This window comes from Phacochoerus africanus, chromosome 1 (assembly GCF_016906955.1).
Source record: "Phacochoerus africanus isolate WHEZ1 chromosome 1, ROS_Pafr_v1, whole genome shotgun sequence".
Classification (NCBI taxonomy): Eukaryota; Metazoa; Chordata; class Mammalia; order Artiodactyla; family Suidae; genus Phacochoerus; species Phacochoerus africanus.
Genome location: NC_062544.1, coordinates 44,861,310 through 44,886,443, shown reverse-complemented (window position 1 = coordinate 44,886,443; position 25,134 = coordinate 44,861,310). Strand labels below are relative to the sequence as shown.

Sequence of the window (25,134 nt, the reverse complement as noted above, 5' to 3'; positions counted from 1 at the left end):
ATTAGAAAGAGTGTGAACAAAAACAAGGTAAGGAAAAAATGTTTTCTATAAAGAAATGACCAAAACCAGATATACAGCAATATAAAAATCGTAATTTATGAACACTTCATTTATATGACTCCAAAGATGCACTGTAAACAAAATCTAAGCATATAAATTAAGCCTATTTTTAGTCTGATTAAATTTTAAAACAGAAAAAAAAGAAAAATCAAACGTCATTATTTCTTACCAAACTTTGGTGTAGTAAAAGTGAATTCTGGACCATCCTTTCCACCTTCATCTGTGTACGCTGCCATTCGTACCATGTACAAAGTGTCACTAGTCAAAGAGGACAGTGTATATTCCGTGTGGGAAGAATCCACATTCACAGCTGGAAGAAATCAGTAAGTGGGCTTTATTCAACTACGCTTGCTTAGTTTGCCTTAGTTTGACATTGTTAATATTAAAAAGGAATCAATACATTTTACTAGAAAACAATGTTTCTTTAATAGGACCATGAAAGCTTTCATAAAGCAAATTGCCAGGTATTTCTTTCCTGAGGATAATGTACTAAGACGTATAACACAAGAAAGTGAAACTTAAATTAGTATTTAGGAGCTAAAGAAAAAACACATGATTCTTAATAATTGATATAGTTTTAATACCAGTTTCATTTCCAATGACGGTTCTATAAAATATAGTATAATTTCGGATAAATCCATTCTGAACATCAACAGGAAGTTGGTCCCACTCTAAGACAGCTTCATTTTTCCCCACTTTTTTTGTCCGGACAGTAGGTCCTTTGGAAGGTGCTGAAATGGAATAAGATACCTGTTAACTGAAAATCATTAGACTTTAGTAAATAATTAAAATTTGGTAAAATTTCATTATCATGAAATTATCTGAACATGATGAGACATATCCTATCTTTAAAAGGGATAAAATGTCTTTGTTAGCACAAAATTCAACATTTTTCAAAGAAAGTAGGTCTGGACTTACGAGCTTGTTTAAGGTATGCCTTTATTGATTCGGGACTCCCTGGTCCATCAGCATATATTGGAGTAACTGTTATCAAATAACATTTGCTCTCGGCTAGATTTCCTAAAGTAAGAATAGTAATATTAAGCATGTTTTTTCCTATAATGAAAAAAACTAATTAATTCCACTATTTATTTTTACATTACGATTTCATGACCACTGAGCTTGCCTTTAGTTTTTCATTTATTTTTGAAAATTGAAATATTGGTAATGTACAATATTATGTTTCATGTGTAATAATGATTTGACATTTGCATACATTATGAAATGATCACCACTGAACTTTCTTTTAAAACTGCAACTTTTTAAGTAGGTATTGCCTTTAAAAAATTACTAGAGTATAGTTGATTACAATCTTTTGCCAACAGCATTGCCTTTTGTGCACTGGATTCAAGCTTAACAGAGTAAACTGCTCATGAAAATAAAAGGTTACTTTTATTGCCAATACAGTGGATAAAAATGTTTATATTGCCAATAAAAGTAATAAATTGCATTTATATTCAGGATTTATAAAACACTGACCTCAAATTATCCTGGGTCTTACTTATAGTTTGACAATTTTAATATATTTTACCTAATTCTAAGAGCTGCTCATGAGCAAGATCCACAAAATCAGAGCTAGGGAAAACACTAATGGTGTGTCAGGTGACTGGGAAAAAAAGAATCAGTGTTTTTTCCTCAGAGAGTAACATAATTTTAAAAGAAATAATTATCTTAAATACTCCTTTTATTGAAAATCTCTCCAAATTAAAAAAGTAATTTATCCCTTAGAACACAACAGCAAAAATTTTCTTTTTGGTATTCTGAAGTTTATACATTCAACAAGTTATATTTCTTTAACAATTGTTCATGAAATTATATATACCTTTTTGCCTTTTTTTTTTTTTAAGGGCTGCAGCATGGCATATAGAGGTTCCCAGGTTAGTGGTCAAATTGAAACTGCAACTGACAGCCTACACCACTGCCATGGGAACACTAGATCCAAGCCTATCTGTGACCTACACCACAGCTCACAGCAATGTTGCGTCTTTAACCCACTGAATGGGACCAAGAATCAAACCTGCATCCTCATGGATACTAGCTGGGTTCATTACTGCTGAACCACAATGGGAACTTCCCTCTTTGTCTTCTTAAGGAGAGTAATTTTTTTGATAGTTCAGTATTATGAAGAAGATGAATAAATTTTAAATTCTGCTGTAGTACAGTGATGTTTTATGAGGCTTACTGAGCTATATGGGAATACCTGTGCTCCGAAGGTCTCCAGAGCCAACACTATGCTATATGAAAAGATCCTCTTATTCAATTATTACCAATCTATTTCTTCTCTAGCTCCACCTTGCTTTTAATTGGCTAAGGTTGCTAAACTAGACAATCAGGTTACTAAAATTATATATTAATAGATTAATGAGGGCCAAACAGCCTACGTTATGAATAAAGCTCATAAACTTTATGACAGGTATATCTGATATTACTTGTAGCTGAATTCTAATGATTATTTTTAAAAAAACACAGAGTGCTTTGTTTTCTCTTTAAAGTTGTTATGTCACTTTAAAGTAACTTGATAAACAGTACCTTAAAATTGGCACACCGTTGTAAATCACCTATACTTAAAAAAAAAAAAAAAATGTTGTACCTTACCACAAGAGCAACCCATTTTGGAGAGCTTTAACATCATTACTTTCTGCCCTGCATTAGGACCTGGCTCCAGTTTAAAATACAAGGAAATCTAAGTTCTAGTTCTGCTTCTCTTGTTCAACAGCTACAAGAAGAAGCCATCCAGATGCTCAGGGAAAGTATTTTCTCATTAAAGGATGCCAGAGTTAAATCAGATCCAGAGAACATACTAGTTAGTAGTAGAAGCTGGGTTTTATTTCTCTTACTTTACAATTTCATGAGCATTCTTTTGATGATTAAAACAACAATGGAGTATTCACCCCACTTAATCCATAAACAGACCTTGCAGTTTACAGAAGTTAAGTGTAACTTCCTAAGAGTTACAATCTAATAAACCAGATGTAACCAGGAACCGTGGTAAACTGGAAGTCTTTTCAATAGATCACAAAACCTATAAAAGCAGAAAAGAATTTGGACAAGAAAAATCTGTCTAAAGAGCTAAAAAAGGACAACTTAAATGTTTCTAGCCAGGTATACCTCTTAAATAGGTGCGATGTACAGTGCCATCTTCTTGTTGCCAGTCTGGTATACAGGGAGATTTATCTGATAACACACACCACTCAAGTACGTATCTGTTTACAGATTCATTTGGAGCAGTCCATTCTACCCAAAGCATGTTATCTTTGGGAAATGCTTTAAGATCCTTTATGGGGTGAGTAGCTTTAAAACAAAAATTGAATACACATATGATAAATTAATATTTAAAAATTTGAAATTCCAGTATTTTATTCATTCATAACCATGTGATCTTGCTATCTGATTTTTGTAGCATAACATTAACACGTATTTATATGAATAAAAGCATATTATAATTTACATGTAAATAGTCAAAATATTTGGGAAATTAAATTCTTCCTTTTCACTAAATTCTTCAAGTGTTTTGTGTATGTAAGCTGCAAATTTTTTCTTTTTCTTTGTTTGGCTGCTCCTGCGACATAAGGAAGTTCCCAGGCCAGGGAATGAACCCAAGCCACAGCAGTGATAATGCTGGATCCTTAACTGCTAGGCCACCAGGCAACTATAATTTTTTTCTTCTTTGAAAGCTGCAGATAAAGCTACAGAGAAACAATATATTTAAGTCACGTGCATAAACAGTTCTTAAAACCCTAAAAATATTTTTTAAAAAGATAATCAAAAAATGCTTAAGTACCTCACTGCAAAGTTTAAGTGAGCCACATAATGATGGAACTGATTTCGCTGCTGACTAATTCTAAAAATATGATGACTGCTTAGAATACTTACTTTTTTTAATAGGAGCCCTGTTCATACCTAACTACTCTTCCCATCCATAAGTCAGGTCCATCTCATGGATACAAACCTTGAAAATCACAGGCAGGAATAGTTAAAACAGATGCATCTGATTTGCCAACCATATTTCTTGCTGTCAGAGTTGCTATATAGCGATCATTTGTGAGGTTTACTGTCAGTTTTGTGTCATTAACTGTGTAATTTTGTAAACGTGATTTCCATCTTGTGAGAGTCACTTCATAATCCAATATTTTTCCATTTGCTTCAAAAGGAGGCAATGTCTGAAATAAAATGATTTATATTAAAAATATATTTCATATATCTTGAGTAAAATGAATCAGTTTTTCTCCATGTTCACAAATTCTGCTATTATATCAAATCACTACATAACTGGAAGGGACTAGCAAAATTACTTTGAACGTACTATTCAAGTGAAATGACTACACACTGAATTAAGAGTAAAAACATGTTCTTCAACTAAGAGGGAAAGTAGCACCATTCTGGTAGCTTTTAGTTCTCTATATAATTATGTACGGCAGCTATGTGGGCCTAAATTATTTTATGTCTGAGTACTTTTCTACCTTAGCATCATCTACTCATGAGCATTTATGGACTGTACAATTTCCTATTATCTGCATATATTTTGATCACCCAAAACATTTATTATTTTCCATGAGGAAAGTTCAGTAAAAAAGAAGGCCCTTCTTCTTAGAGTTTCCATAGAACTATAATGAAATATCTGAGGTATCACCTGCAGTTTGTGACTGACTTTTTCATAGTATAAGGCTTTGTTTCTACTTACTAAAAATAGTTACTAAATACTACTTGATATCAAAAATTAAACTCAACTCATAATATCATATAAAATACATTAATGTGAGATAAGAGACAATAAATAGGTGATTTTTTTTTTTTTACCTTCCACATGAGTTGTACAGATCTATAGCCATGAGTATGAGACGGCTCTATCTTATACCAGAAACTTGGTGCCTTGGATGGTCCTAATGAGATGACATAAACATTTTAAAATAAAAATTTTTATAACAATAAAAATCCTTGAAATTATTTTCACTTTATTCTTAATATTATTGCCCTCCAGTCACATGGTATCTCTCTTTAAACCGACGTTTTCCTATCCCAGCATGATATACTTGGGTATCCCTTTGGTGAGGGTGACAGCTTGATGATTTAGATTAGACTGAATTTCTTTTGTAATTGTAAAGGTACAAATATATCCTAATCAATAACCAAAGATTTAACATTTCTTACTGCAAAACAAATTGAAAAAATCATATTTAAATAAATGCTTAAACCCCTAAATGCAGACATTTCAGAATTTAAGCAAAATAAATGGAGTAAATGTAGTATAAATTTATTATCTTATGTTGGGATAAATCAGTCTAATAAGATATAACAAAAATAAATTCACAGGATTATTGTGATAATCATTAATTATGTGAAAAAGCATTTTATAAAACAAAGTATGAGATGCTAGTAAGTAGCTTTTAAAAATGCAAAATTTTTATACATTGCAAAATATTGTATTCAACAGAAAAAAAAGGATCTGAATAAAATCTAAGCAATGACCAGCTGATCATGAAGAGTAATTACAGGTGACAAAACCTAGAAGAGGAAAGGAAGACCGGGAAGGCTAGGGAAAAAGCTGCTGGTACAGGGGGTTCAAACAGATATACAGTGCAGCACCCCAGAATAAAGAACATGAAGTGACAAAGGAAATTTTATGGGCTGGAAATACTTCCTAACATAAAAAGAACCTAGAAGCTTCATTCACTAAGTTGAACCCACAATATTTTGTCTACATTTTAAAATAGTTCAGCAACTATCCAAAACTGACCCAAGTACTTTCAAAAGTCCCGAGAGTATCAGTTTCAGAATTCTTGGCCATGACAAAGGAATCTGGTTGATGATTCCCATACCTACAGCAATAGTATGATTACTTTCTTTCCTGGCATTTATATGAATGAGAGAAAATTCTTAGTGGACAAGGCTACTTTTCTGCTTTTGACATTCTATCTGAACCTCTGGTAGAGCTACATGAAGTGGAAGGGTATAGGTGATAGGGGAGGTTTTTTAGCTGTGCCTGCTGCCACTGACACCTGAAGTGTGCTTGTGATAGGAAAATGTTCAATAAAACCAAAAAACTTACATGCCATGGGGCTATTTCTTGACGACTACCTAAGTAACACTAGCTGCTTTGCAGAAGGGAACTTACTGTACATCATATATCCTTTTATGCCTTTTGGATTCTACACTCTATGCATTGTATCATTGTAAGAAAAAAAAAAGGGGGGAAATGAAAATAAACCATCAAACCAAAATGCCAGAATGCTTTTCCAGGAGCTTATTAAATAGTACTGATAATTAAAAAAAAAAAAATTAGGGGGTTCCCATTGTGGCTCAGCAGTAACAAACCTGACTAGTATTTCCATGAGGATGCAGGTTCAATCCCTGGACTTACTCAGTGGCTTTAAGATCCAGTGCTGCTGCAAGCTGTGGTATAGGTTGCAGATATGGCTTGGATCCCACTTTGCTGTGGCGTAGCCTGGCAGCGGCAGCTCTGATTTGACCCCTAGCCTGGGAACTTCCATATATGCCGCAGGCACAGCCCTAAAAAGAAAAAAAAAGAGTAAAAAATATAGTACAACTATCTTTTTGAAGTTAGCGTCTAAGGCATATTTTGCTAGATAGTGTGGTTTTAATGATTCAGGATGTGATTTTCTAGACATATTTCTGGACTACCTTCCTTGAATAAAATGTTCTGGACTGGGAGTTCCCATTGTGGCGCAGTGGTTAATGAATCCGACTAGGAACCATGAGGTTGCGTGTTTGATCCCTGGCCTTGCTCAGTGGGTTAAGGATCTGTCATTGCAGAGAGCTGTAGTGTAGGTTGCAGACGTGGCTCAGATCTCACATTGCTGTGGCTCTGGAGTAGGCTGGCAGCTACAGCTCCGATTCGACCCTGGGAACCTCCATATGCCATGGGAGCAGCCCTAGAAAAGGCAAAAAGACAAAAAAAAAAAGTTCCAGACTTAACTGTTAATGGTTTTCTCATGGTTCTAGGATGTTACCCCATAATTTTCTTTAATTAGGTATCAAACAGAACTTAATAATGCATATTAAATTTTATACCTTGATATCCTTTTAAGACTAAAATTACTAGTTTAAAGAAAAACATCACAAAATAAGAAGCAGTATTATTAAAGTCAGACATAATTTACAGCCAGAATTTCAACAGCTTAATTTCTTTATATACTTATTTACTTACTATCTTCATATGTGACCCCACTTGCTTCTTCACTCCAGTCACTCCAAAATCCTTTACCATCTTCCTTCATGCAACGAATCCGAAACACATACTCTGTAAAAGGTTTAAGGTCCTGGACAGTGAATGAAGATCGGGTAGATGCTGTATCTTCAGGAGGAATCTGAAAACAAAGCAGATTGACCAACAAAAAACCTAATGAACTGTCAATGATTTTGGAAACTAATTAATGAAACAAGATTTAACTAATGAAAGAAGGCTAATTCGACTCAAGCTCTGGAAATAAAGTCAAAAAGCAGTCGAAATCACTATAGTTAGTGAGTTTGGGAAACATGAAAACATGTATTATTAATCCTTTATTCCACGTGACTATAACACTCAAGGTCTCAGCTGGAAAAAGATTAGAACATAATGCAAGGAGGGTTTACCAAAGGAAATATGGGCAGTGTGTAGGGAAACCTTGGATAGTAAGGATAGTACTCTGGGGCTTGTATGTATTACCACCTTTAGACCCAAAGGGATGAGGGGGTGGTACCAACACCTGGAAAAACAAGGCCACACCTGTGACCTTAGGTTGACAGACAGGAGGAAGTAGGGAAAATATGCTGACTTTACTTCCATCTCTTCCGTCTTTTGTCAGCACCCCTTTTCCCATCAATTAGGAACTAGAGGAAACCATCAGATAAAATTCATACAGGTCAGACAAGACAAAGAGTAGGATGGAGAAAGGTAGAGTGTATATCTAAATAGGCAAAAGGAAGATATCCAGCCCAATTAAGAAAAACAAATGCCATCTTTGTAGATAAACTTGGTTTTCTACAAAGATAGAAACCCTGGTTTTCTATCTTTAAAAGATAGAGGAGACTAAATGTAAATAAAAACCATATTCTTCCTAACCACTCTGAAATTTCAATACTGAATACAAAATACTGAATTTCAATATTGAATGCAAAATAGTTAGTCTTTTTTGTCCAATGCATTAAGATTTTATAGTGTTAAAAAATATTTTGAAGAATTTCTGGCATGTATCCTTTCTGTAAAATCCTTATGTATCACATGAAGTATTAATTTTTTTTGTTTTTTTCTTTTTCTGACTGTATTCTGAACCCTTTAGATAAGTGGAAGGAAGGACAGAAGTAGGAAGGTCACAGGCTCAATTTCCTTCTGAGCTCATTACTTTAACCACAGAAACAAAGCAAAAGCATCTGATGATGATACATGGGGTTATAACAAAGACTAGTATATGGAGTTTGATGCTATGGTGATGGCCTTTTTAAAAGCTCTAAGTATTTCTTTTGCTGGTAGCATAATTTTGGGGTACACTGTCCTTTTCTTTTTCAGTCTTACAAATTCTCTACCAATCCCTTCTTCTACCTCATGGGCTGGCAAACTTTCTATAAAGGGCTAGATTGTAAATATTTTAGGCTGTAGGCCAGACAGTCTCTATTGCCAACTACTCAGCTCTTTCTATGCAGCACAAAAAGTAGCTAGAGACTGTAAAAATAAATGTGTGTGGCTGTGTTCCAATAAAACTTTATTTACAAAAACAGGTGACAGGCTGAATTTGGCCTGCAGATGTAGTTTGCTAACTCCTGCTCTACCTTATACATCTAATTGCTTCACTTCTACTCTTCCACTTTATCTGCTTCTTGTTATTTATGGTCCAATAGAAAATGCTATTTCTTATCATGCTGCACTTCCACATTCCACTTAGAATCTACAGTTTTGCTGGAGTTCCCATTGTGGCTCAGTGGTTAATGAATCTGACTAGGAACCATGAGGCTGCAGGTTTGATCCCTGGCCTCGCTCAGTGGGCTAAGGATCCAGGATTGCCGTGAGCTGTGGTATAGGTCCCACACATGGCTCGGATGCCGCATTGCTGTGGCACAGGCCAGCGTCTACAGCTCCACCTAGCCTGGTACCCTTCACATGCCATGAGTGTGGCCCTAGAAAAGACCAAAAAAAAAAAAAAAACAAAAACCCTATATTTCTGCTGTATTTTCTATCTGGATATCTTCCTGTTGGTCCTTGCTTGAAATACACATCTAGAAGAGGTGTCAAGCAAAATATTTCACATAACCAGAAACTTAAGACCTTCAAAAAATAATTGAGACTTTTAGGTTAGTGGCTTGCAAGAAAGACTATTTGAATAAACAGTAACTTTCAATTTACCTGGTTCCAAGTTGAGGCAGCTTTGGTCCTATACTGAATGTTGTATTTCAGTCTTATAAAATTCCTAATACTTGAGTTGATCCATGTCAATTTTAAAATACTAGATAGTTCCTCTGAGTTGCTGACTGATAAATTATGTGGTGGATTGGGCTTCACTGAGGAATAAAATAGATGCTAATGTTTATCGTATTTTACAACTTCTTACACAAACTTAAATATACTCTTTGTATTTTATTTCACAGTACTCATGTATTCTCACCAAATGAACGATTTTCTCTAAAACAATGCTATGCCATACAATTATAATGGAAAGTTTCTAAAGAAACTTTAGTTTTTTCTTGTTAGTTTATTACATCTGTTAAACTTCTCACATTCAGATACCAAAGACAAATATTTATGATTTATGAAAATAAAAAAATAAAAATGGGGCATGTATACTATGATTACAGTGTTATAAAATGTTTGATATTTGGACAAACAGCAGAAGGTAACATTCAAAGCTAAAACAGCTGTGTGATTAGATTATGGATTTTTTTTCAGATTATTTTTAATGCTGATAAAGTGAATCTATAAAAGTCACTTAGATAATAAATGCTTGCCTCCACAATAAACTTAAAACAAATTTATAAACCACTGTGCATTTTAATAAATTCTCAAATTTAGGTTTATAACTACCTTTATCTACTGGATCAAAATTGATATGATCTGAGGTAACCTTCCCAAGGGCATTCTCTGCTTCTACCCAGACTTCGATGTTGACAAAATACACAGGAGAATAATCAACGGTGCATGATGTGGGGATATCACGTTTTGCTTTACAATCGTCAAACTTCTCTGTTGCCCTAAATGCAAAAATAGTAGAATCAGTCATTAAAAATATAGATTTGAAAAACTGGAATGAAAAAAGTTACTTAAAAAGAGTTTGATGAGACTCAGATTATTATAGCTTAGAGAAAATAAATTAGTTCCAGTAAGTTTGGAATAAACTGTTGATCACTTAAAGCAAGTAAAATTTATTGGAGTTCCCATCATGGCTCAGTGGTTAACGAATCTGACTATGAACCACGAGGTTGCAGGTTCGATCCCTGGCCTTGCTCAGTGGGTTAAGGATCCGGTGTCGCCATGGGCTGTGGTGTAGGTTGCAAACGCGGCTCAGATCCCACATTGCTGTGGCCATGGCATAGGCTGGCAGCTACAGCTCCAATTAGACCCCTAGCCTGGGAACCTCCATATGCCCTGGGAGTGGGCCTAGAAAAGACAAAAAAAAAAAAAAAAAGGCAAATTTCTTAAAAACTCGCTTGTTTCTCTTTAAAACTAAGTTTGATCTATATCTTAAATTTTCAAGAATATCACATATTTAGAATGTTATGCTCTATCCCCATTGACCCTTCTCTAAAAGTTATCCATTTCCTGTAATGTTAGTACTGTTTCTTTGCTTTCCTGAAATAGAATCTTTACCTGAAATGTCTTTAAACACAGTGTGCTTTTTCAAAGTACATTATGACAGGATGTGGGAGGAGAGGTATAAGAATTTCTATAACCCCAGAAAATTCCCTCAGCCCCTTTTCCAACGAAACCCAGGCAACCACTTTCTGATTTCTACCACTACAGAAAGTTTCAAGTGATATTACTACATTTACAAACTTATGTTTAAATTATGGATCAATTAAAAATATTTATATATACACACTATTTTTAAAATAGAAAGATAAATCAAAACTAAACCAAAAGAGGAGGTCCCTTGTAGCTCAGTGGGTTAAGAATCTAGCACTGTCATTGCTGTGGCTCTGGTTACAGCTGTGCCATGAGTCCCTTGGCCCTAGAGCCTTCGCATGGCTGGGGTGTGGCCAAAACAAAAAACAGCCACCCCATCAAACCAAAACAAGTAACCTCCAGAGACAGGGAACTGAGACTTTTGTGAATAATCTTACTTATGAAATCTGATTATTTGCATTAATTTATTGTTTTACACAATTAAGAAAATTCTTAAAAACCAAAAGCCAAATAAAACACGTGAATTCTTGTACTGAGTTGGTGTTATAACACACAGAAAGGAACTATTTTAAGTGACTTTGAAATAGTAATTTAATTATACCCTCATGAAAGAGAAACAATCTTAAAATTCTTTTTAGTGATCATATTGTTGGTGCTAATCATATTGTTATTCTACAGCTGCTGCGTTTACTATGGAATAAAGCAAATGAATAATTACGTTGATGTTGCTGGGGACTAAGGTTTTCAGCATAGAAGAAAGGAGATACAGATGTCAGATGAATTAAGCAAAAACCCATAGTCTGGATTTTAAATTGGAAATATCAGTATTAATTCATTATGTATTTTACCTTAAAAAATTCTTAGTTCTTTCTACTGAAAAAGCCTAGAAACAAAAACTCAGCAGCAATGAGCTCCCAGCACTCAGACAATAGTCTCTAAATCGTATCTCACATTAAATGAAACCATGACTACTTGGGAAATGGGTGATTCTGGGTCTGGGGCAGAAAATATATTAAGATGAACCTGGAACATCATGTCATATCACAGATCGGGAAGTTATCAAAGATTAATGAAGTTGTGTCAAAAGGATGAGCCAATCAGAAAAGTTCCCACTAATCCAAGATGGGACAATTGTAGTATTAAGAAGAAGAACTATAATGGACTAAAACACAGTAAATATGTTTAAGAAACAATTCAGAATGAGGGGAAATTCCCCTTATTATCTACCTTTGGCGGATGCTAGGGAATCAAGTTATCATAAAACTGATTAATAAAGGGTTACTGAATAACTAACATTAACACCATTTTGTTACTCTAATATGAACTATACCTTAGGGTAACAAACAGTTGATGCAGAAGTTTTCTTTAAGTATTTCAGGTGAAAAAAAAAAAGGAAAAAATAGAATACCACTATTTTGAACCTCATATACAAATAATGATCACTGATGACTATTTAAACCTTTAAGTGAAAAACAAATGGAAGCAACACAGTTAAATTCCAAAACAACTCTGCTGAGTCATGATCGTTTCACAAAAGAGCACATACCTTATTATTCCATTTATATGACACTCTGGAATAGGCAAAAATCTATAGTGAAGAAAATGAGACAAGCAGTTGCCTTGTGGAATGGGGCAAAACAGAGTGATGGTTGGGATGGACTGGCAAGGGGTATGAGCATGTTAGTAATGTCCTATACTTGACAGAGGTGAGTTACACAGGTGCATATATGTGCACCAGCCAAAACTCACTGAGGATATGTAAGTATATCATAAGTGATAAATTTTACCTAAAAACAAAAACATATCTATTTTTGGAAATGTCTAGTTAATTAGTGTAGTTGATGTAAATGCTGAAGTCATTTTTTGGGCTGCATTCGAGGCATATGAAAGTTCCCAGTCCAGGGATCAAATCTGTGCCTCAGCTGCGGCAACACCAGACACATAGCCCATTGCACCACAGCAGAAAAGCCACTGTTGACATGATTAAGGGTGAAGTATATGAATGTCTAACTCACTTTGAAATGTACTAGAAAAAAAAGAGAGAGAGATAGATTGATAGGATGCACAGATAAATAGGTATGTGATAAAACGAATATAATAAAATGTTACTTGTAGAATCCAGGTAATAAATATGTATAAATATTCACTGTGAAATTCTTTTAACTTTTTAAAATTTTTTAAATTTTTATTTATTTATTTATTTATTTATTTATTTATTTATCTTTTTGCTATTTCTTTGGGCTGCTCTCGCGGCATATGGAGGTTCCCAGGCTAGGGGTCTAATCGGAGCTGTAGCCGCCAGCCTACGTCAGAGCCACAGCAACTCGGGATCCAAGCCGCGTCTGACACCTACACCACAGCTCACGGCAAAACCGGATTGTTAACCCACTGAGCAAGGGCAGGGACCGAACCCGCAATCTCATGGTTCCTAGTAGGATTCATTAACCACTGCACCACGATGGGAACTCCCAACCTTTTTTTACTTAAAAAAAAAAAAAAAAAATGGGGAATTTTATAATACCTGAAACCATTGCTCAATCTCAGTATAAGAAAAACAAGCATTATATGGTAGTTCCCAATGAAAGTACCTATCACTCCTATGAATTATTTCGGAAAAGTAAGAAATCAAACTCAAACCTGATTAAGTATCTAGATCTAATGGCAAGTATTAGGAAATAAAAAGACATAGGAATATGTTACAATGTATGCCACTATTTTAACAACTGAATTGTAAAGGGAAAGAAAGAAGAAAGGTGAAACCTATAGTTAAGAGAGACAAGACCTATTAATTGGTAACACATGGTGATTATTTAAATACTGATTTGAACAAAGGCAAAAATATACATATTTATTTATAAGACAACTAGGGAAATTTGAACACTAATTAAAAATGTGACAATATGAAAATTGTTTCAATTATATCTGGGTGTAATAATGGTATGTAGTCGGAGTTCCTGTTGTGTCTCAGAAAGGAATGAGAATTCTATACATGAGGACACAGGTTCAATCCCTGGCCTTGATCAGGGGGCTAAGGATCTGGCACTGCCGTGAGCTGTGGCGTAGATTGCAGATACGTTTCAGATCCTGAGCTACTGTGGCCGTGGAGTAGGCCAACAACTGTAGCTCTGATTTGACCCGTAGCCTGGGTACATCCATGTGGCACTGGTACAGCCCTAAAAAAAAAGGCAAAATAATAATGGTAAGCAGTCGTGATTTTTTTTAAAGTGTCCCTATGTTTTAGAGATACGTACTAAAATACGTATGAATGAGACGGCCCTTACGTTTTGGAGACATGTATTAAAGTATTCATGGATGAGAGAACATGATGTCTAGAGTTTCTTTAGGACAAACTGGGGTGGGGTATATATAAAGTAAGACTGGTCAAGAGCTGATCATTATTGAAGCTGGATATAAGCACATGAGGATTTCTTATACTATTCCTTCTACTTTCATGTTTCAGATATTCTAAAATAAAATGTTTAAAAACTTGCATTTAATATTAATACTTGACAAAATAAGAATTCTAGCACAAAACGGCAACTTAATAAATTCAATGCATAACAAGTTTAAAACTTGCCATTCAGATTTTAAAGTGAAGTTTGTTTCCAGGTGTGTTTCCCTTCCAGGATCCCACTGACACATCATTTTCTTTCCTTCATTCACAATACAACTCAAATTTTTAGGTTTTTCTGGAGGCACTAAAGGAGGAAAAACAGCAATTTTCAAAATGCTTTATATTCACATATAACACACAATTTGTATACTACCCAAGACATTTAAAACAAACTAAACTCGACAGGAAAAAAAAAAAAAAAACTCAAGAAAAAAAGAACATAATAAAAGACCAGGCATAAATAAAAGAAAAATTCATTTCTTTTCTATTTAAACTCAAACACAGTAATATACATTTTCTATCACAATTGTCAGTAACTAGTAAGTTTCATATTAATTTTCTACACAAAATCGACTTTATAGCTGGATAGTATTATCAACTAACTTCATCAAGTGTATTTTAAAACGTAGTATCTGCATGTTAGCAGGAGTCAATTAAAGAGAAGCAAAATAATTCATTTATATTTCTCTCCCTATTGCCTTCCCAAATTTTGCTGCAAAAAAGAAGCAAATGCCAAAATTAGTTTTAAGTGACCTATAAATTTGGTAAGCCATTCTTGGATCATACTAAGTTTACTTATTTACTTCAACACAGATGAAGGTCTCTCTCTAGTATTCAGGACTGCATCCGTGGCATGTGGAGGTTCCCAAGCAAGGGGTCAAAGGGGAGCTATAGCTGAAAACCCATGCCATGGCCACATCTACGTGGGATCTGAGCTGTGTCTGCGACCTATACCACGGCTCACTGCCACACAGATCCTTAACTCACTAATGGAGGCAGAGATTGAATATGCGTCCTCATGGATACTAGTGGGGTTTGTTAACCACTGAGCCACAACAGGAATTCCCAGTCACATATTTCAATTCAATATTTTTGGGGTTGTCTCATGTCAAAATATATTTTCTAGGAAACTGACAGATGTCTGACGTTTAGCAAAACTATAAAACTTGTGTTACACTTTAGGCTTTTGGTTCTAAGCTTATTTTTTTTTTAAATAAATTAGTCCAAAACTCATTGAGCTGAGTTACTGCATTTCATAAAGAGCAATAGACAACAGACTTAAAAGTTTAAACAGTCATGACAAAGTCTGAAAAAGAAAAAAGTAAAACAAAACTTACAGCCTGAAATGATTCGGATTCCATAAACATTCTGATCAATCTGTCCAAAGGTACGGATGTTACAAGTGAGTTGAATATTTAATAAAGATATATCTCTAAATGTGACACTAGATGCTGTTCTGTTTATGACATTATATTGCTCATAAGGAACAGTAACATGATTTGTTTTCCAGAAAATGTAACTAGCATTTACATGATAATGATCCATACATTTTTCCTTTAGAACACAAACTGCTGTAAAATTAGATCCAAGTTGTATAACTGGAGATTCAGGGTTGATATGACCACATGGATCTAGAAGTTCACCTGAAAAGAACAATAACAGAAAATATAAAAATGGACTGAATTTTTCTGGTACAAAATAATATTCCTTATCAATGCAGTTCCTCATTCTTCACTAAAATATCTATAAAGACACAGAAGAAAAAAAACAGTAAAAGTTAATTTCAGAATTTAATGTCTAATTTATAAAGAAATATACTAATTATATGGCAGATAAGAGCTAGATTAAAAAAAAAAAAAAAAAAAGCCCTAAGCAAGCTTCAGCCCTTTTTTATAACATTTTAACTTTGCTTTAGGAAATGGTTTGCCTGCAGCATGATTCTTATTTGCTCCTCCACCAATCCTGTTCCTTGATTCAGACCCTCCAGAAGTCAGTCAGTGATCTCTGTTCCTGGCCAATCCTGAATGCCTTTGGAGGTGCAGACGAAGGCACGGAAAGGTAGCATACATTGTTCATATAGCAAAATCAGACAAAGGAAAGAGAAAGGAAGCAACAAAAAACTGAAGGGATAGAATAAGATGGCCAAATATACTGGGTTTTTTTTTCATTTTTAAGGTTTTTTTTTTTTGAAGTACAACTGATTTACAATGTGTTTACAACAAAGTGATTCAGTTATACATGTATACATATCCATTCTCTTTCAGATTCTTTCCTCATATAGACCATCACAGACTACTGGATTGAGTTGCCTGTGTTATACAGTAGGTCCCCATATACTGGTTTTAACAAAAAGCACAAGGGATAAAACCCCATATTAAAAAACAAGGAATCAAAATGTATATTAAAAAAAAGACATAACCATATGCTTTAACTATCACCTACTTCATTTTGATAATGTCTAAACCCCTGTTCTCTGGTTCTAAATTCCTTTGTTTTTAATGGCTTATAAGATATCCAGCTGCAATATTCCATAAGTACATGTCTAAAACTATATGCATCACAGTCCTTTCCAAACTTTTTCTTTCTTACTCTTATTTCTATACCTCTGCTAACACTGCCACTCCCATCCAGGCATCCAGGCCAGATAACCTGGTAGTCCTTCAACATCCCACTCTAATTAGCCTCTTCCAATACTCCCTGAGTCTTGTTGGTTCTCTATTCTTAATGTGTCAATCAGCTTCTTCTCATCAACCCTATTTTGGCTGCTGGTGTTCAGGCCATATTATACCACAATCTGACCTCCTTCTAATTTATACTACATAGAGCTGCCAGAGTTACTGTTTAAAAATGATTAAGCCATTTTCTTAAATTATTTAATGGCTACCTATTACATAAAGGTAAAATTCCCAACTGTTTGGCTTGATTCTATTCTCTTTCTCTATTTTCACTCTCTAGAAATTTAAGGCAGCTTCCTTTAGTGAATCCATTTTTCCAATGGGATTTGAAGCTTTATAGGGCTATCAGGATATCTGAGATCAAATTTTAGAGAGTATTTTAATTTTTAAAAAGTTATTTGATAAAGTTAGTTGGGACACCCATGCAGACAAGACAAATTGTGGGTTAGAATACACCGTAACAGATGTTAGAATGAACATTACAAGACTGCTGATTATTTGGCTATTCTTGATCTATAGAAGCAGAAGTTTCATAGCTTTTTAATTAGTTAATTACACATATATAAAAATCACTGATTAAGAAAAAAGTCAATAAGAGGGAGGTCCTGAGTAGTATATATATGCTGAAGTGCCTACCCCTGGTCCTGGGGGCAGACTGTATTTTCCAAAGGTCATAAAAATATATGTATCCCATCCCACATGCTCATCTTACAAAGTGACTGATACTCCTTCTACAAGGAAATAAGGTCTATATTCACCCCTGTCCACAGATCTGTATGGGTGCAGTATGTCTGACCCAGCCAAGCAAGAGTGCTAAGATCATCAAAGCAACACAACTTCTAACTAGCTTTCTTTCTGTCTTGGAACATTTGCCCTTGGAGTCTAGTCACATGGAAGGAAGCCAAAGCCTCAGGAGAGACCATGCATGGTGTTCTGACCAACAGCCATAGCAAAGCCCTCAGCCTATAGCCAGCATCAACACCAGACATTTAAATGAATGAGTCTTTAGATGATTCCAGACCACAATCTTTGATTATACTAGCTGAGACCCCAGCTATCACAGAACAAAGAAGAATCAGTTCGACTATGCTTGTCTGTATTCCTGACCCACATAAACCATGAGAATTGTATTGTTTTTTGTTTTTTGTTTTTTTTCTTTTTTTGCTTTTTTGCTTTTTAGGGCTGCACCCACAACATATGGAGGTTCCCAGGTTAGGGGTCAAATCATAGTTACAGCTGCCAGCCTACACCACAGCTCGTGGCAACATTGGATCCTTAACCTACTCAGCGAGGCCAGGGATTGAACCTGCATCCTCATGGTTCCTAGTCGGGTTCATTAACCGCTTAGCCATGAAGGGAACTCCAAGTATTGTCATTTTAATGCATGACGTTTTGGAGTAACCTGTGAGGTAGCAATAAATACTGTAGTCCTATTATCAACAATTCTGGGGGAAAACAGGATTGTGAGAGAGACACACACACACAGATATAAACACATCAAATTAGCCAAGGACAAGACTATAATAGATTGCCAGCAATCTGGATGATAATGTTAGGAATCAAGATTATGTTGAAAGACTAGGCTGATAGGCTAAGACTAATAAAATGATTTTTTAAGAGAAAAAATGATTTAGGTTGATAAGAAATAAATATAGGGTGAGGGAGAAATGGCTTAAAAGTAATTCATGCGAAAATAACCTGAGAATCTTTACTGACTGGTAGCTTAACAAGAAACTATGGTGTATATTAGCCTGTAAAAAGCTACATTGCTTTAATAAAAATGATGTTTGGATTAAAGTAAGTAATAAAATCACTATACTCAGACCATGTCTAGTTCATCTCAGTCATAAACATATTTACAATGCTTACTCTGGGCCAGGCACTGTGCAAATGTCTTCTGTATATTAACTCGTTTAATTCTCAAAATAACACTGGAGTTAAGGACCACTATTACCCCCATCTTACACAAATTAAGGAATGCTGAGACAAAAGTTAAGTGAATCCTTAAAATTCCATAGTTGGTAAGTAGGAGAGGTAGGATGATTTTACATTTTAAATGTGATATGTAAAACCAAAAGAAGAGTCAGGAGGGTAATTGGCACATATGGGCTGGACGTCAAGTCCTATAAAGAATAATAGGATAACTTAGTAAGTTTAACTTGGGGAAGAAAGGTTAGAGACACAAGAAAGCAGTCCTTCAGTACCTGATGATGTGAACAGTGGGAAAGCAAAGTGGTCCTATTCTAGAAGAATTTCTAGGATTAATGAGAAAGAGTTACCAAGGAGGAAAATTTGGGTTCAGGAATAAGGAAAGACTTTTAAATAAGAAAAAATTCAACATAAGGTTTGTGTCACTTCAAGTGTTTAAAAGGCTGCATTCTTGGATTTGAAGGTTTGATTTACAGCAGTGCTTCTCAAACCATCTGTGGTGAAGGATCAGTTTAGGGTTTTTTTTCCTCCCAAGTTTTCACTTATACTTTTGTTTTATATTATGTTGAATGAGGCAAGCCCACATGGTTGGATGTCAATGGTATGTCAAATTGTTAAAAGTTTCTTAACATTTATTATTAATTTCTGTACTTAATATGGACCAATAACAATCAGTTCTCAGACAGGCTGTGCACCAGTTCGAGCCATATTACTCTAGGTGATCTCTTTATTCTAGTGACATCTTTGGCTATTAAGGAGTGAAGCACTAAAAATTAACAGATCTGGGGATTTCCCATTGTGGCTCAGTGGTAACAAACCCAAATAGTATCCATGAGGACTTGGGTTGGATGCCTGGCCTCACTCAGTGGGTTAAGGATACAGTGTTGCCGTGAGCTGTGGTGTAGGTTGCAGATCCCACGTTGCTGTGGCCTGGGAACTTCCATATGGCCCGAGTGTAGCCCTAAAAAGACCAAAAATGAATAAATAAATTAAAAGCAAAGAAATAAAAATTGACAGATATTTTTCCACTTTCTTTATTTAAAAAAAATTTTTTTTCCTTCCCTACGTTAAAGTCACTGTTAGTATAGCTAAATAGCACTAAGGATTACTGAATAATTCAGTGTTTCAACTCAAATTATATAAATTATAATTTACCAAGAGTATTTTTACTTCTTAAATTCATTGTTAAGACAATATCATTCACCCAACAATGATCCTACAAGAATAAATATACAAGCACAATTACATAATTATTAAGCATAAGCTTAATTATGTAACAATACACAAATCTAATTTGTGAAATTGGGAAGTAGGGTATTTCATGAACCTTACCTTTACATTTAGTGGTGAGGAAAATAAACAAGGCTTGCACTACCCAAGTTTGCAGTGTCAACATCTTGCATATATTTCTGTAAAAGACACAGGTAATATTATTTTAAATATTTCTTCTCTTATCAAATATAATAAATTAGGACACAATTTCTAAAGCTCTTTTCTTTCCACTGAATAGCTGTTTTCTAAAAGGTGGTAAAATTTTTATGAGAATGCAGCAAACAAGTTTAAGTCTTCAGAGTATTTTCTTTGTTCCCATGAAAATTATAGCTACAGAAAATATTGCTGGGAAATATAATTTATACTTTAAGGTTAATTAAAAGGGCAATCTTGTTTCTATAATGAAGACTTGCATGATTAATAAATACCGTACGAGACTGAGAGCTTAAGAGACAAATCTCTACATGGCAAACCCCACCATTAGCAACTTCAAAAGATAATTTGCAAAATGGAAAAAAAGCTTATAATTCAAAGCATGACCAAAAATATCCCGACATATGAAGAATGCCTACAAATCACTAAAAAAATCCCAACACTTCATCTTAGCTATTTTTTCTAAAAGTCATGGATGAGTTGAATAGGCAATTTTATAGAGAAGGAAATATAAGTAACTCAAACACATAAAATGATACTTTCAACCTCACCCATAATGAGATACAAATTAAAACAATCCAGAGAGTAATGCAAGATGATAAAGACACTCTAGAAAACAATTTGGCAGTTCTTTACCAAGTTAAAAGCCCATCGTAAGACTCAGCATTTCCACTCCTAAGAATGTACCCAAGAGAAATAAAAATGTGTCCACATGAAGACATATACTCAGTCAGTAGTTTTATTCATAGTAGTCCTAAACTAGAAATAAACCAAATGTCCATCAACTGGTGAGTGGATAGACAAATATCCAAACAATGGTATATCCATACAATTGAATACCACTCAGCAGAAAAAGGGAATAAACGAGTGATACATGCAATATAGTATGAATGAATGTCAAAAGCATCATTCTAAATGAAAGAAGCCAGACACAACAGGCTAAATAATGTAAAGTTCTATGCATGGGAAATTCAACAAATGGCAAAACTAGAGTGACAGAAAGCAGAATAGAAGTTGGCTAGGGCTGAGGTGGGGAAGGGCAACAGATGTAAAATGGTACAAAGGAACTTTCTGGGATGACAGAAACCTACTATGACTTGATTGTGGTGGTGACAAGATTCTGTATATTTGTCAAAATTCACCAAATTGTGTAAAGAACTGTGAAGGCTTTGAGATTTGACCCTACTTCCAAGCTAACAAGTTAGCCTGTCAGTTTCATGGGTATTGGCAGAAGACCTAAGATTTTTGAGTCAGAGACAAACAACTTTACTAGTCATACCAGGAGCAGTAGTCAGTTATCAGCATTTTCTTGTGCCAGTTGCCTGAGCCCCAATTCACAGAGCATTGTGAAAAAGAGTCATGTAACACCTGTACATGCAGTGGGTTGTGTTACAGAAGAGGAAGACTAAGTTTATTGGAAACCTGAACCTTTTAAAACAGCAGTAAGCACACCTGCCCTTTACTTTGGAAGGAAGACAATACTTCTATTTTCCAGAGCTATAAGCAACCTGCCTTTTGCTCTATGGAAAGCCACCATTTCTACCTTCCAATGCCCTTTAAAAGATAGTCTGGAAAAAAGGCAGGGTTTTTGTTCATGTGACATGCAGAAATCTGAGAGACCCATGGGAAACTTTTGTAACAAACTACACTAAAAGTTGCTGGAATTTGTTTATAAATCAGACATCAATTAAAAACAAACAAACCAAACCTACCCAGGTAAAGTGTACAGCCAAAACAAATGAGAACCAAACTCTTTCAAGACATGTAATAGAATGTTCATGTAAGTTTTATTCATAAAAGCTGAAAGTTGAAAGCAACTAAAAATCCATAAATGGGAGTTCCCGTCATGGCGCAGTGGTTAACGAATCCGACTAGGAACCATGAGGTTGCAGGTTCGGTCCCTGCCCTTGCTCAGTGGGTTAACGATCCGGCGTTGCCGTGAGCTGTGGCGTAGGTTGCAGACGCGGCTCAGATCTCACATTGCTGTGGCTCTGGCATAGGCCGGTGGCTACAGCTCCGATTCGACCCCTAGCCTGGGAACCTCCATATGCCGCAAGAGCGGCCCAAGAAATGGCAAAATAACAAACAAAAAAATCCATAAATGTAGAATAAATTGTGATATATTCAAGTAACTGAATCATAGCAATGAAAAATAATAAATTATAGGTACTCACAACATGACTGAATCTCATATATAATACAGAAGAAACCAAACACACAAAAAGTATAGTCTATATGATTCCTTTTAAATTAAGTTCAAAAACTAACTTAATCTAGAGGATAGGTCAGAACAGTGGTTATCATTTTGGGGAGAGAGTGGTGGGAAGAAAGAAGGGGAACATTCTGGGATATTAAACATGAGTTGCACACTTATGATTTGTGAACTTCATTGTATGTAAGTTGTATTTAGTACAAATAGTAAACGAACAAAACTATTAAAACCTTTGTACTCCTGTTCTCACTTTGAGTACTGACAAAAACACAAACACTAAAAAGTTATCAAGTGTTGTGAGAGTGTGACATAAAGGCATTTTCGTACAATACCAGTTACAGTGTCAACTGGCATAACCTTCCCAAAAAACTGTACACCTGTCAATTTTATTGTTTGTAAATTATACGTCAGTTAAAAACAAAAACCCTACCCAGAAAAGGTGTATGGCCAGTTTTGCATTACCAATCAAAATTAAAGTATACACAGGTTTAAATTTAATGATTCAACTTCCAGTATGTTATCCCATAGATATGAGCAAAACAATACATGTACAAGGTTATTCACTTAAGATTCTTTTTAATAGTGAAAAGCTGAAGCAACCTAAATGTTCATGAAAGGGGACTAGGTAAATTATGGCATATCCAAACATAGCATACATGTGGTCATAAATATAAATTTTAAAATACTTGATGTGGGAGTTCCTGTCATGGCACAGTGGAAACAAGTCCGACTGGGAACCATGAGGTTGCGGGTTCAATCCCTGGCCTTGCTCAGTGGGTTAAGGATCCAGCGTTGCTGTGAGCTGTGGTGTACGTTGCAAATGCGGCTCATATCTGGCATTGCTGTGGCTGTGGTGTAGGCCGGCAGCTGTAGCTCCATTTAGACCCCTAGCCTGGAAACCTCTATAAGCGGGTGTAGCCCTAAAAAGACAAAAGACAATCAATCAATCAATAAAATACCCGATGTGGATCTTTTCCAGATAAAACTGATTTCTTGATGAAGGCTTCATAGCAGTACATTTGAAACACAGTGTCATTTTACTAAATAGAAATACTAACTTCATGGGGCAGCCAAAAACGAAAAATAAATAAATTAGGATGCCCCCCCCGAAAAAAAGAAAGAAATACTAACTTCACTTTTATACTCCCTAACTACCTAACAGTCACCCTACAACAAAATTACTTGATGAATTGTTTAGACTGTCTCAGGTAAAGGTTTAAAAGAACTAAGTTACAGGTACCACTTTCCTCCACCTATTTTTCCTTACTTCCCACTTTTAATAGTCCCAGAGTAGAAAAACCCACTACATGATTAAACTGTTCATCAAAACAACAACAAAAGTCTAGGTAGAGTAGTATGTGGTCTTGTCATCCTGATCACCTCCCCCGACCAAGTACCTTGTTCACACTACAGAGAGGTTTCTTTATAGTTCTGAAAATTGGCAATCTTTCTATTTATGTACTACAGTCTTATAACGAAATTCTGAAACAAGAGGTCCCATGAAAGTGTTTACAATTACTTTAAGGCAATTAGATTTATCTGAGCAGTGCCATGAAACACAAGTAAAAGGAAAATAGGCAAAGGAAGGTTTCATATTTTCACAGAAAGTAATGTTTCCTAATTTTTACAGGATTGTCACTGAGATAGATGTGCTAAAGGAACAGATATTAAGGAATCTGATTTCACAGTCCAAACCTAAGGGATAGAGCTACAACGGTACTATCTAAAATATTATATGCAATATAATTCACTTCATTTGGGAGCTTATCTTGTTTTAAAATTGACAGAATTGGAATTCCCATCATGGTGCAGGGGAAACAAATCCAACTAGGAACCATGAGGTTGCGGGTTCGATCCCTGGCCTCACTCAGTGGGTTAAGGATCCGGTGTTGCCGTGAGCTATAGTGTAGGTTGCAGACACGGCTCGGATCTGGCATTGCTGTGGCTGTGGTGTAGGCCAGAAGCTGTATGTACCTCTGATTAGATCCCTAGCCTGGGAATCTCCATAAGCTGAGGGTGCAGCCCTAAAAAGCAAAATAAATAAATATAAAAAAAAATAAAATTGACAGAATTGATAGTACTCTGCTTTTCCCCTCCTTTCATTCTGTTGACAGTAAATATTCAATTTAAAATTTTCTTATTAACACTATCCTTTCTCATCTCTTGCAGAATTTTCTACAAGCACATATATATTGATTTTCCTTGAATCTCTTTATTATCTTGGAAGTTCCTATGAAATCAAAACATGATACTAATCACAGATACAGGAAAGGATTATTCTAAGAACTAAGTGGTTGTTCTACTGCAGCAATTCCTCAACTATGCTACAGTAATATACTGGAAGGAGCTATAGGATGCATAATAAGTAACTATTAATGTTAAATTAACAAAGTTTATGAATAATTTAGTTAAAAAATTAGAAAAAAATCTAAGATTATCCTTATAATCTATTTGTTCTCATTCACTTTAATTCCCATGGATTTTTTAAGAAAAGGCAGTAGATGGGAGTTCCCATTATGGCATAGCGGAAACGAATCCAACTAGGAGACATGAGGTTGCAGGTTCAATGTGGGTTGGGGATCCGGTGTTGCCGTGAGCTGTGGGGATCTGG

The 25,134-nt window shown here is 35.2% G+C and overlaps 1 protein-coding gene across 5 annotated transcripts in view; it reads right to left on the bottom strand.

Annotated features, from left to right (window-relative positions):
* The window catches only part of IL6ST (interleukin 6 cytokine family signal transducer), a 48,135-nt gene that overhangs the window by 10,379 nt on the left and 12,622 nt on the right, over positions 1 to 25,134 (bottom strand). For 2 of the 5 annotated variants that reach the window (XM_047758651.1, XM_047758573.1), the window contains 12 exons: positions 20,219 to 20,295; positions 15,620 to 15,925; positions 14,466 to 14,586; positions 10,070 to 10,236; positions 9,395 to 9,549; positions 7,226 to 7,385; positions 4,858 to 4,940; positions 4,010 to 4,220; positions 3,169 to 3,351; positions 979 to 1,080; positions 645 to 791; positions 230 to 370 (listed from right to left, as the gene is read on the bottom strand). In XM_047758651.1, coding sequence (XP_047614607.1) covers positions 230 to 370; positions 645 to 791; positions 979 to 1,080; positions 3,169 to 3,351; positions 4,010 to 4,220; positions 4,858 to 4,940; positions 7,226 to 7,385; positions 9,395 to 9,549; positions 10,070 to 10,236; positions 14,466 to 14,586; positions 15,620 to 15,925; positions 20,219 to 20,282 — 1,840 coding nt within the window. In that variant the 5' untranslated portion in view covers positions 20,283 to 20,295. Of the gene's footprint in view, positions 1 to 229; positions 371 to 644; positions 792 to 978; positions 1,081 to 2,589; positions 2,619 to 3,168; positions 3,352 to 4,009; positions 4,221 to 4,857; positions 4,941 to 7,225; positions 7,386 to 9,394; positions 9,550 to 10,069; positions 10,237 to 14,465; positions 14,587 to 15,619; positions 15,926 to 20,218; positions 20,296 to 25,134 lie in introns of those variants that run through there. The other 3 variants (XM_047758808.1, XM_047758731.1, XM_047758891.1) reach the window with 3 other exon arrangements.